This window comes from Plecotus auritus (assembly GCF_963455305.1).
Source record: "Plecotus auritus genome assembly, chromosome: 3".
NCBI lineage: Eukaryota > Metazoa > Chordata > Mammalia > Chiroptera > Vespertilionidae > Plecotus > Plecotus auritus.
The window spans coordinates 174103307-174115988 of NC_137772.1; the positions used below are offsets into that span (position 1 = coordinate 174103307).

General features: G+C 53.6%; 1 protein-coding gene across 1 annotated transcript; it reads left to right on the plus strand.

The window, feature by feature from the left end:
- Window positions 1–238: 238 nt before the first annotated feature.
- Window positions 239–7605, plus strand: KRT78 (keratin 78; the record flags this gene model as incomplete). Its single annotated transcript, XM_080659057.1, has 9 exons — window positions 239–773; window positions 1165–1379; window positions 2408–2468; window positions 2929–3024; window positions 4059–4223; window positions 4560–4685; window positions 6794–7014; window positions 7267–7301; window positions 7382–7605. The coding sequence occupies exons 1-9, from the start codon at window positions 408–410 to the stop codon at window positions 7603–7605; spliced, it is 1509 nt and encodes a 502-aa protein (XP_080515183.1). The 5' UTR covers window positions 239–407.
- Window positions 7606–12682: the final 5077 nt, after the last annotated feature.

The window sequence follows — 12682 nt, forward strand, 5'->3', positions numbered from 1 at the left end:
TACTCCTTTCCCTCCTTGAATGTCCTTCCCTTCTTCCCTGTCTCCTTCTCCAGGAAGTCTTCCTTGACTGACCCTCAGTGATGTTGCTCAGGGCCATTGCTCCCCATCCCCAGCACTGAAGTCCAGGCCTCTGGCTACTTCCTTGTCTTGGGGACTGGCCCAGCTCTCCCTCAGGGTCTGGGTCTTCTTCCTGGGGCTCTGCACGTGCCGGGCACTTATTCTCCAGGTGTGTCAGACAGGTCAGCTGGAGCCAGTGACAGACACAGTCAGGCCAAGAACATCTTGCTCTCCAAGGCCCAGCCCAAGCACGGGAGGGGATAAAAGTCTTGTGCCAGGGCCTCGGGGCAGGAACTCACACACCTTGACTCTTTTCTGCCTGTGTGCTGCTGTGACTGCAGGTCTCTGCCATGTCTCTTTCCCCCGGCAGGGCCCAGAGGGGCTTCAGTGCTCGCTCAGCCTGTTCTGCTGGCTCCAGGGGCCAAGGCAGGGGTAGCTTCAGCAGCAGGAGCCTCAATTCCTTCGGGGGATGCCGAGGAGGCTCCCGTGGAATGGCCTGGGGGTCAGGGGGAAGGCTAGGGGTGCAATTTGGGGAGGGGAGTGGTGGGCCTGGGCTTTCCCTGTGCCCTCCAGGGGGCATCCAGGAAGTGACCATCAACCAGGATCTGCTGACCCCATTGAAGATTGAGATTGACCCCCAGTTCCAAGTGGTGAGGACTCAGGAGACCCAAGAAATCAGAACCCTCAACAACCAGTTTGCTTCCTTCATTGACAAGGTGAGGGTCAACTTAGCTAAGCCCTGCCTCAGTGCATCCCTTCCTGAGGGTCTTGGGGTTGGGGACGTCTGGTCTACCACTCTCCTATCTACCTCTGCAGCAAAGAAGTCCCTCTCTGGTCTAACTGGAGTCTCCCTGGTTATGCGGAGGTCCTGCAGTCCCATGGTTGGGGCTCAGCAGCAGAAAGCTGCCAGCCAGCAGTGGGGAGATCCTTCCCCATTAGTCCTTCTGATTGTATTGATGTGCTCAGAGTCTTGAGGCTGCCCGTGCCCAGGCTGGGTTGGGGGGCAGGGGAAGGTGGGCTGACTACAGGGTCCCCGAGGCTTCACGGTCCAGAGACTGTGCCCAGGGAGTCCCACAGGGGCCTCAGGGACCCTCTGCTTATGCACAGGTGCGGTTCCTAGAGCAGCAGAACAAGGTCCTGGAGACCAAGTGGCACTTGCTGCAGCAACTGGGGGTGAGTGACAGCCCTCGGGGCCTGGAGTCTTTCTTCGAGGACTACCTGGGCCGGCTCAGGAAGTGGCTGGAGGAGCTCCAGAGACAACGAGGGGCTCTGGACGCTGAGCTGAAGTCCTGCCAGGACCAGGAGGAGGAGTACAAGGCCAAGTAGGTAGACCGAAGTCCCCCATGGGGACAGAGTGGGGTCTCAGAAGGCTGGATCAGAGCTGTCAGCTGAGGCCTTCCCCTGTCCCCCGCTGACTGGACTTCCCTTTAGCCCTTCTGCATCTCATTTCCCCTGACTCTCAGTATGCCCCACCTGCTGCAGGTAAGTAGCCCACTGCCCCTGCTGCCCAGATCTGAGAGCCAACAGGCCCCAGCTCCAAGGCCCAGGTTTCTGACCAGCACTGGGAGGGGCTTATTTAAACAATGCCTCAATGGGTTTTTTCTCGAGAAATTCCTGTTGAGCAGGCTGTAGGCTAAAGTGACTCAGATGTTTTCTGGTATCAGGGGTGGAAGGGAATTTATTTTGTGGGACCATCCCCAGGCCCGTGGCATGATTCACAGCTCAGCTGCGGCTCTGGGTTCCCACCTAAGTCACCTGGTGGTGTGGAGAGAACCTTGGACTAACAGGAGGCTTGGGTTCAGTGGCTGTGGGCAAAGGGCAGCTGTGTGGCCTTGAGCAAGGCGTTTTACCTCACCCAGCCTCAGTTTCTATATCTGAAAACTGGGAAGATGTCACCTGCCCTTCTTCCCTCCCAGGGCTGTTAGGAAGGTGGGATGTGAGGTGGAGTGGGCCCTGGAAGGAACCCAAGGTTGGGTACAGGAGACCTAGGTGTTAGGTCTGCTTGGCCACCTAATCATCTATGACTCAGGCAACATGATTTGTAGAATCTTTCTGATAAAAGCCAACTGCTTGCTTCAGGCCCCATCATTGTGAGTGATGAGAAAAGGTGTGTGTGCCTTGTAAATGTGAAGAAGAGTGGCCTATGTCATTAAGGGGACATGGGCTGAAAGAATAGAGAGGATATAGCTAGGATGTGACCAAATCTTCCTGATAGAAAAGGTAGAGACACAGGTTGGTTGTGTGTCCTGCTTTGGAGCATCTACAGGAAAGAGTGGCCTCTTCAGGGAGGTCGTGTTTGGAGGAAGCACATCGGCTCTGAGCTCAGCATCTCTCTGTTTTTACCTGGCAGGTATGAAGAGGAGGCCCGCAAGCGGGCCACAGTGGAGAATGACTTTGTGGTTCTCAAAAAGGTGAGGGGGAGTGTCAGCTGCTCCATTTGCATCCTGAGCACCCAGAGTGCAGAGCCCAGTCCTGGGTTGGGAGGGCAAAGAGTTGGAGATCCTCATGAAGAATACACTGTCATATTGCCTGCTGGGGTCCCTCAGAAAAATGGGACATCTACTTAGACATAGGGACCCCAAGACAAGATCCGATAGAAGGATCATGTGATGTTTTTGGGTGTCACTGTAGTGGGGGGGGGGGGGGAGAGTAGAAGAAGCAGAACTGGTTGGGATTAAACAGGGAAGGTTCCTGAAGGCGGTATGGGTCAATGTTAGACAAAAGCACAGGGCAGGGTGGAGAAGGAAGAAGTGGGTGTCTGGAGATGGCTGCAGGTGGATGTTGGACAGTTTGTGAACAGAACTCCTGAGCCAGCTAGAGTGGGGTCACAGAGAGGAAGTAGGGTACATGGTTTCTGTCTCCCTCCCCCAGGATGTGGATGAGGTTTTCCTGAGCAAGATGGAGTTGGAAGGCAAGCTGGAGTCCCTGAGAGAGTACACCTGCTTCTTGAGGCGTCTGTATGAAGAAGTGAGGATCTGCCAGTGGCAGAAGTGGTGGTCTTTGAGGGCAGATGGTAGTGAGGGGAGGGGGTAGGGTGGGCAGCCTCCCTGTGGCCACTGTGGGAGTGGCCAGGAGGGGCAAAGTCTAGTTAGGGTGATGTAGACTCTGGTCATTCAGTCGTTTGACAAACAATTACTGAGAATTTACTATGTGGATTGCTAGGTTCTGGGGACACACCAGTGAATAACCCACCCAAAGTCACAGAGCTTGCTTTATACTGGGAGATGGACAATAAATGACAGACTTAGTAAATAAGTATGTTAGAGGTGATAAATGCCACAGATAAAAGGAAAATTAGAACAGGGAAAGGAGGATTGGGAATGTGGGGTTAGGGCAGGTTGCAATTTCAAATAGGGTGGTCAGGGTGGCCTGATATAGAAGATAAAATTTGAGCAAAGATTTGAAGGAGGTGAGGAAGTTATCCTCGCAGGTAGGAATCCTGGATCCCAGGGTGAAGGAGTGGCCCCCCACCCTGTGTGCTGGTGTCTGAGGAAATGCAAGGAGGCCGTGTGGCTGGAACAGCCAGAGTGAGGGAGGTCAGGTGATAAGAGGTCAGGAGAGTGATGGGTACAAGATGATTTCAGGCCTTGCAGGACATTTTCCTTTAAATTCCAAGCTGCAAACCCTGGCCAGGTACTCGGTTAGAAATTGTCCCTTTACACCAAGGTTGCAGGTTTGATCTCCAGTCAGGGCACATACAAGGATCAACCAAAGAGTGCATCGGTGGGTGGGACAGCAGGTTGATGTTTCTCTTTCTCTAAGATTAATATAAAAAATTTCCAAGCTTCAAGAGTCATTCAGACCACCTCTTACAGCCCTCATTCCAGACAAGGAGACAGCTCCCCAGATGGCAGGGAGTGCTCCCTCCTTTCCCTGTGTGAATGAGGACTGCCCACTGATGGAATGTGGGCAGAGAGTCAGGCTTCTTGCCCACATTCCCTGGGGCTTCAAGGGGAAAGGAAGCTGGGGGCAAGTGGACACTGAGTCAGTGTTCCTGGCAGGAGCTGGGCCAGCTGCAGACCCAGGCCAGCGACATGTCCGTGGTGCTGTCCATGGATAACAACCGCTGCCTGGACTTCAGTGACATCATCGCCGAGGTCCGGGCCCGGTATGAGGAGATCACCCAGACCAGCAAGGCCGAGGCTGAGATGCTGTACCAGACCAAGGTGCCAGGGCCAGGGGCAGCACCGTGGTGGAAAAGACTGGGTCTTCATGCCCACACCCCAGGGGGGTTGTCCACCTTGGTTCCATTGGGCAGTTCTGATAACCTTCCTGAAGTTCCATAGCTGGGTGGGCATGACCATATGCATTCTCCTGGAGGGAGGCAATGCAGGAAACCTGTGGGAGATGAGCCTGGACTTCTGCAAGTGCATCCCACCATGTCCTGGTCTCAGTGTTTAACCCATGTTCCTCCGTTGTGAGGAAGCAGTGAATGGGGGGCATGGGTCTTGGCGTCAAAGATGAGGGTCCTCTCAACTCATGGTCACCTCTGTCCCCCTCAGTACCAGAAGCTGCAGGCATCTGCCCAGCTCCATGGGGACAGCATGAAGGAAGTCAAAGTTCAGATCTCTCAGCTGCAGCAGGCAATCCAGAGACTGCATAGCCAGATTGAGGATCTCAAGAAGCAGGTGAGTGTCCCAGAGCTCCCTGAGCCCTCTTGCTGCCTTTGTGCCACGGTCACTGCTGGGCTGGTGTGAACCTTGATAACTGGCTGGACTTTAAGTAATTTGGGGTAGAGAGAACCTCAAGCCACATTTAAGGAGACTTCAGCCTTCCTCTTATGCATTCTAGCTGCATGGGCTCTGCATTAAACAACTCTAGGTGGCTCTGCTCATGCTGGATTCCACGTCCAGGTGTACATCTTGCTTTAGGTTCCTTGGGGAGAGGGTTAATTTATCTCTTTTCTTATCCCTTCTTTTGACTTTGATGCATCAAGCCCAGCAGGGCCTCTAAGGCCATGCACTGAATTTCTTGGTTCCCTTTTGGGGAGGGTGAGAGCCAGGACCTCAGGGAGCAGGCGACATGGGCCGTAGAGTGGGGGGCTGAGCCCTCCTTAGGAGATGATGCTGTTGGTGCCTGGTGTGGGGAGGAGTGAGAAGGATGGAGAGAGAGGGTGGCAAGGGCAGGGAGGTGGTTTCCTATTCCTCCTGGAGAATTCATTGCTAGATGTGAAGTATTTTCAATTCTTAAGTTTTCAAGTGTCTTTGTACTCACTTTCCCCAAATCTGAAGAATCGGTTTTGGGGTCAACAGAGCGTTGAAAGCTGAGACCACCGAGTCAGGCGGTTCCCTCTAAGAATTTTGGCTTGACTCCCAAGTTCACATGACCCATCCATTGCCAGCAGGGCCCTCAGGGGAAAATCCTTAGCGTACAGATCACTCAAAGCCCAGACTCAGACTTCAACCATCCTTACCTGCACTTTGGAGTGTGATAGGACCTGTTATTTAATTTGCTGCCATTGTGCTTTGCCCTTAAGGTTGAATTCCTTGCTTTGGATTCCCTGGGTTGCCTGTTAAAATAGTTCCCTGGGCCTCCTGCCAGACAGAGGGAACCAGGGTCTCTAAGGGTGGAGCCCAGTAACCTGCTTTCTAAACTAAGTTCACCCAGGTGACACGAATACGGGGAGTCTCAAAGCCCAGCTGCCAGAACTAGGGTGGAACGATGTCCCCATGTCTGGGAACCAGAGCTCCTCCCACAAAAGGCTTGAACCCTTCTTGGGGATATGACTCCCCCCGCTCCCATTACTACTCCTCTTCATGCACACAAGCCTGATGGGTTGGGCTCCCCGTGCCAGGCCCCAGGCAGAGCCCTGTGGGTTACAGTTAGAGTGGTGGGCTGGACTTCAGCTTTAGGTAGGGTCCTGACCCGACACTCACCTTTCTGAGCCTCAGTTTCCTCATTTGTAGAATGGAGATGATGTTCCCCACCCACAGGGTGCTTGCGTGGGAAAGAATAATGAGAACCTTTAGGGAATGCCTTCATTCCAAATCAAACATGAGGGCCAATCAGCTGGATGGCTAATTAGGCAGGGATCTTCATCTAAGAGTTTTCTGTGGGATTGGAGAGATAAGTACAGAGAGTATATTTTTCAAACTAAAAATGGAGGTACATAGTTTGATAAACTCTGAAAACAGGACAAAATGTTTGAAATGGGCTGCTCCAAAAATATCAAGGGCCGTGGTGGCCAACAAGATGAGCCTTGTAGGTAGTGAACGGAACAGGACAGAAAGAGGCTTGGCAGAGGGAAGAAGCAGAAGAGATCAGCTGAGGTGGCAAAAGGTGGGTTAGTTTCTTGTGGCTGCTGTAACAATGTACCACAAGGTTAGTGGCTTGAAACAACAGAAACTTATTCTCTCAGTCTGGAGGTTAGATGTCTGAAATCAGAGTCGGCAGGGCCATGCTCCCTCTGAAGGAGCCAGCCGGAATCCCTCCTGGCCTCTGCCTGGCTGCTGGTGGCTCCGGCAATTCCTTGGCATTTCTGGTTTTGTAGCCACATCACTCCAGTCTCAGCCTCCGTCTTCATGTGGTGCCTTCTCTCTGTGCCCATGCCCTCTTATCTTTTTCTAGGAACACCAGTCGTTAGGTTCAGCACTCACCTGAAATACAATATGATATCATCTTGAGATCCTTAACTAATTACATCCGCAAAAAACCCTATTTTTATCCATAGTAAGTGCTTTGGGAGGCTGTGTTGTACTCACAGCCATTTTCTCCCTCATGTCTACATCCCTCCCAGAATGCCAACCTGGAGGCTGCCATCGCACATGCCGAGCAGCGTGGGGAGCTGGCTCTCAAGGATGCTCAGGCCAAGGTGGCCGAGCTGGAGGCCGCTCTGAGAACCGCCAAGCAGGACATGGCCCGGCTGCTGCGACAGTACCAGGAGCTGATGAGCACCAAACTGGCCCTGGACGTGGAGATCGCCACCTACCGCAGGCTGCTGGAGGGCGAGGAGTGCAGGTGGGGCCAGTCAGAGGATCTGGAGATATGTTTCTTGTGAGGAAAGATGGTGGTGGAGGATGGAATGCCAACACAGAGCTTTCCTTGTGAGGGGAATCCTGAGAGATTTCCTCACATTCTAAGCCACTGAGGGCAACCCATTCTTCTGGGAGGGGTTTTAAATGGGGGACCGTGGACTTTATCTGCTGAGAAAGTAGGTGAGGCATTCTTGCGCCTTTCTCAACAGTTCCTCTCTTGTTCTTTCTCCCCCAGGATGTCTGGGGAATGGACCAGCCAGGTCACCATCTGTGAGTATCAGGGGACTTTTGGGGAGGGATCCCCATGGGGAGCCAAGGACCCTGCTATGACACTGGTGTATTTCTTACAGCCATGGGGGGAGGCAGTGCCATTCTGTCTGGAGGAACTTGTGGACTCGGAGGTGGGTCCAGCTGCTCCAGCGTCGTGACTGGAGGCTCCAACATCATTCTGGGCTCTGGACAGGGCCCTGTGAAGGGGTCCTGCTCTGGGTCCAGCTCTGGCTCTGGCTCCAGCTGTCGCACCATCCTGAAGAAGACTGTCGAATCAAGTCTCAAGACATCCATCACATACTGAGTGCAGTGTCAGCCACTTGCTTTCCTGCCTTCCTGAACATTCTCAGCCCTACCCTCACCCCATCATCCCATCCCTGCATGGCCAGTTGTCTGTCCACTGCCCACAGGGAATGCTGCAAAAATTAATAAAGTCATGTCTGCCTGTAATTCTGAGTGCTGGTCTGGTCTTGCCTAGTGATTTGTCTAATTTGTCTGCTGCCTGCCCAGTGCATACTGCTCCATCCTTCAGCTAGCCAGCCTCATCCTCTTCTCTCTCCATGGCCTCCAAGCTGAGCTAGGAAAACTCTGGGTTTGGCTTGGACAGTCTGCATCCCACCCAAGTATTGTCCTTTGAGGAGAGGGGAGAGGTCTGAGGGCCACTGACCAGACCCTAGAGGCTACACCAAGAGGCACCTGCCCTTGTCCTACTCATCTGCCTCTGAGCCTCCATTTCTCTAGCTTTTCTGTGAAATGAAGCAGCCCCAGTTCTCTCTGGGGATGAGTTTTCCTTCCTTTCTTTACCTCTCCATTCCCTCCCACAAATTGTATTGGGTACAAACCACACTTGAGCCACCGTTCCAAGACTGGGGCTACTCTGGCAAGCAAGACCAAACCATCCTGCCCTCCTAGTGGGTCTGGAGACATCTGCTTCTGATGTGTCTAGCATAACCCCTCCCACCCATGAGAATCAGGTCTTCCTTCTCAGAGCCCTTGGCTCCAGGGCCAGAGGCCAGCCTCCTATGGCTAATTCAGACACTCTGGTTGAGAGCTGGGTGGTGAGGCCCTTTTGTGTCTTGTCTCTTCTTCTAATCCCTTCCTCCTGATGCCCTGGCTCAAGCTCTATCCAAGGTGGCAAGGCTGGGTCTTGTCACCTCACCCCCACCTTTCATCTCTGAGCTTTAATCTGGCCTTCCTCCTGGACAGGGTTGCCCCAGTCAGGTTAATAATTCAGCAGTGATGCCGAGCCATAGCCTTCAATATGTGTTCCAAGGGCATTTTGAGGAGAGGCTGAAGGGCAGGGTCAAAGGTTCCTTGTGGCAACGTGCATCATCTCTGTCACTCCTTCCAGCAATTCAGCTAGGCCTCCAGGCTTGCACAACCAGCAAAAAAGAAGGTGTGCCACTGCCCAGCCCACTCTCCACAGAAGGCAATCTGTAAAATATTTAGGCTTGTTCAGGTTATATCCTATGGGCATCTCACTTCTTATCCCAATCAGCTTATCAGAGGCTTCCTCCCAGCCCCCCAGTATACTCCCTGGGGTACCCTCTATTTCCACTGATGTTTTAGCATCTCTTGTAGCTTGTTCCCTGGTTAATCCTCTAGAATAGGCTCCATTTCTGACTCAGGACAGTCCCCTTCATCCTTGTTTCTCCTTTTTCCCAAGTTTGAACCAGATTTTTCTCTTCCTGTAAACCTTCCCGACTCCCCGTGTCTGAATCCACCAGATTCTTCCTGTTCCCAGCACAGCCTGGCTGCACCCATTGCTGTCCTGGGCTCTGTTTCTGTCTGTTCTGGTCTAGGACTCAGCTTCTCCATTAGCCTGGGACCTCCAGGCAGGGTTTTCTCCTGCATTCAGGACAGGGCTCAGCAGCTCAGCTTGTGCTAGGGGCTCTGATGGGGACTTGGGACTGGAACTCTACCCCATCCCTCTTACCTCTTGGCTCTATCCTACCCATGGGCCTGTCTGAACATGAGACTGGAAGCTTCTCCTCCTTCCCTCTTTTGCAGGAAGCCAGGAGAATGGACATTGAGGGCCAGGTACTAACTCAGCAGTTGTGTTGGCTCTTGCACTGCTCCTCCCATCTGCTCCCTCTCCACCTGGGTCAACTCCAGAGCCTGCCAGAGGTTCCAGGTTAATAGAGAGAGGTCAGCCTTTTTCTCAGATCCATGGGTCTCTCCATCAAAAGTATCCAAGAAGGAGGCTTGTCAGCCCTCTGTGAGGGAGACATGAGTGGGTGAGCGTAAGGCTCTGGAGCTTGGATCCCAGCTCTGCCATTTACTAGTGGCGGAACTTTGACCAAGTTACTTAACTTCTCCCTGTGATTCAGTTTCCTCATCTGTGAAAAGACATTAATAATACTAACAGGGCCATGTGGGGATGGTAACATTCAGGATCCCAAAAGCAAACAAATTCACCCCAAATAGTTCAGTTAAATAGACTTTAAAGAAAGGATTATTTACAGAAGTGTGGGCGTGGCTAAGGGAAAAATGCATAGGATGCAGAGGCCAGAGGCTGGCAGCGCTGGGAAGCCATTGCCACCCCAGAGCTGGGGAGGTTACCGTCTGGTTTTCCAGGCCGAGAGGTTTTCTGGGATGTGGGACTTTCAGTGCTAATGCTGGACGGTCCTGGGAAAATCAGGGCCAGGTGGACATCATGTGGAGAGCTGGAGACACAGGAGGGAGAAGTGGTGACTAGGTGATAGAGTTGGGGAACTGTGGAGAGATCACGTGGAAGGAGACATCCAGTGCAGAAACAGGGAGGGAGCCAGAAGAAATACTGGCCCTCTCTCCCTCCCAGACTTTCTGATGGGGTCTCCCTTTGGCCAACCCAACTGGAAGCCAGAGAACATGGGAGCAGCCTACCAGGGTCAAGGAGATTGGTGAGTGGATCTGGAAAGAGGCAAAGTGATCATATTCAGAATGGAGACGAAAGGTGTTATTGCATGGAAAACGTATAGGCTTGCCCTAACCGGTTTGGCTCAGTGGATAGAGCGTCGGCCTGCGGACTAAAGGGTCCTGGGTTCAATTCCGGCCAAGGGCATGTACCTGGGTTGCGGGCACATCCCCAGTGGGGGGTGTGCAGGAGGCAGCTGATTGATGTCTCTCTCTCATCGATGTTTCTAACTCTCTATCCCTCTCTCTTCCTCTCTGTAAAAAAATCAATAAAATATATTAAAAAAAAAAAAGAAAACGTATAGGCTTCTGTCTGCCCTATGGTGAGTGCTCAATTAAGTGTTGCCTATATAACCATAGAAAGACCTACCATTGTATGGGGGCTCCTCAAGGGCAGTGACTGTGTTTTCTTCACCCCTGTATCCTTTCTATTGCTCAGCACCCAGCCTGACCCATGTTGGGTGCCCAGTTGTCCCACTTCATCCATCATTTCATCGCCTCTTGTCCTGTCACAGGGAGGGGCCCTAGGCAGGTGACAGTCTCCAGAGATGGATGCTCTCAGAGTGAGCGGCAGCAGGGGGAGGAAACTGCTCCTTCTTGGGCTACAGAGAAGGTGTGAGCTTGGGTGGCCTGCACGAAAGTGGAGAGGCAGGATAGGAGGAGGCACAGCGGCTTCCACACTGTCTGGGCTGGGACTGGTGAGATGTCTTGCTGGGTAGGAGGGAGGCTACTCAGGAAGTAACTGTGAGAGCAGGCCCTGGGTTGCCTGTGTGTCTGTCATCAGCTCCCAACACAAAGCCTGGCACAGAGCACTAGGTAAATACGTGTGGCTGTGGAGGGTGGAATGTGTGTTTGCAGCCCACTCTACTCCCACCACCAGGGCTGCTCCTGACTCAGAGGGCTGACATCACTCCTTTCCCCAGGGAGGGAGGCCCCACTCACAACTGTCTTTGCCTCCCACACCCCCATTAGGGAGAGATAAGGGAGGCTGAGAAAGTGATAACAGCCTCAGGGGCAGGAGACAAAGGTTAGGGAAGAGACAGCCGGGTTCTGCAATCACAGGCAGGTGCTTTTTGAAAGGACTTCCCTGGCGGGCCCTCCTCACAGGCAGAGGCAAGGAGGCCCAGAGAGGTTGAGAGTTGCCAGAGGACACACAGCTCAGTGGGGATTCATCTCCCCCTCCCCGATTCCTTCCCCATATGCCTGTTACCCTAGCTCCAAGCAGGGAGGAAAATTAAGAGACTGGTTCTGTCAGTGTCCCTTGCCCTACTGCTCATGGGAGGATATTTAACTTCTTGACACTGGGAGACGTGGACTGCTCTCCTCCTGCCTCCCTTGAGGGTGGTCCTATGTCCTCTGGGATCCTGGGAACACAGACTGGTGAGAGTCCCAGCTCTAGGCCTGGCAGCTGTGTGAGGAGCCCAGCCAGTGCCACCTTTCTCCTTCCCTCAGGCAAGTCTCTCTCCTTTCTGAGCCCATCCCCCTCACCCCCTAAATAGGTGAGAAGGGACAGTCTCTAAAGTCAACCCCTCAGTACTCCCTCAGTCCTAGCATTTGACTAACATTTCCAAGCTTCCCTGTGGCTGTTGATCCCAGTAGCCTGAGGTGGTGAAACAAGGAGGGGACTGTGTGAAGTGATTTGAGGACTCCCCACCCCCTGGCTCCTTCTGAATCAAGCATGGGGCTCCTTATGGACTGGGAAGATGGGAATGCTGGGGTGCTCCATGGGCCTCGTGGGGCTTTTGTTGAATACTTCTTGGATCTGTACCTATGTCCAGCCAGATGGGATGTGTCCTCCACCCCCGCCAGCTCCCTGCAGAGTGGCTGCACCCTTCTGGGAGGCTCTTCGGGGGTCTCAGGTGATAGTCCAAGCCCACTGTTTCTCTTTGCCCCCTCACCTTCCCGGCATCTGGGCACTGCCTGCGGAGCCAGGCCTTTCTATTTCCTGAAGTGCGCAGGTGCTGTGGTTGGGCAGGAACCTTCTTCCTGCCCTCCCATCCACTTTGCCCAGCACAGAATCTCCCATCCACTTTGCGCAGCACACGGTCTGTGGTGTATGACAAGGAAACAGATTGCCCCACACCCACTCCATCACCTGTGTCCCCCACCCAGACCTGCCAGGGGGCAATGAGGCCGTGGGCTGGGAGGTGGGACTGCAGCAGGGCTGGGCGCTCTCTCCACAACCCATTGCCCAATGCGCCTTCACTCACCACCTGCACATCCTGGGCCCTGGAGCCTTGGCTTACAACAGGGGCCTGGGATAAACCCCACAGAACAGAGCCTCATTGATAGCGGCCACCAGGGCTGGGTGGGAGGAGACCAAACCAGCTACTGCGTGGTGGAGGTGGCTGTGGGAGCCCGTCTCATCCTGATCCAAGGCAGGGTAGCCCCAGGGGGTGGCATCCTGCCCCAGACAGTCTCTGCTCAGCCTCAGCTCTGGGGCATGGGTGATAACTGGGAGCAGCTCCTCCTTCCTGCTGGGGGAG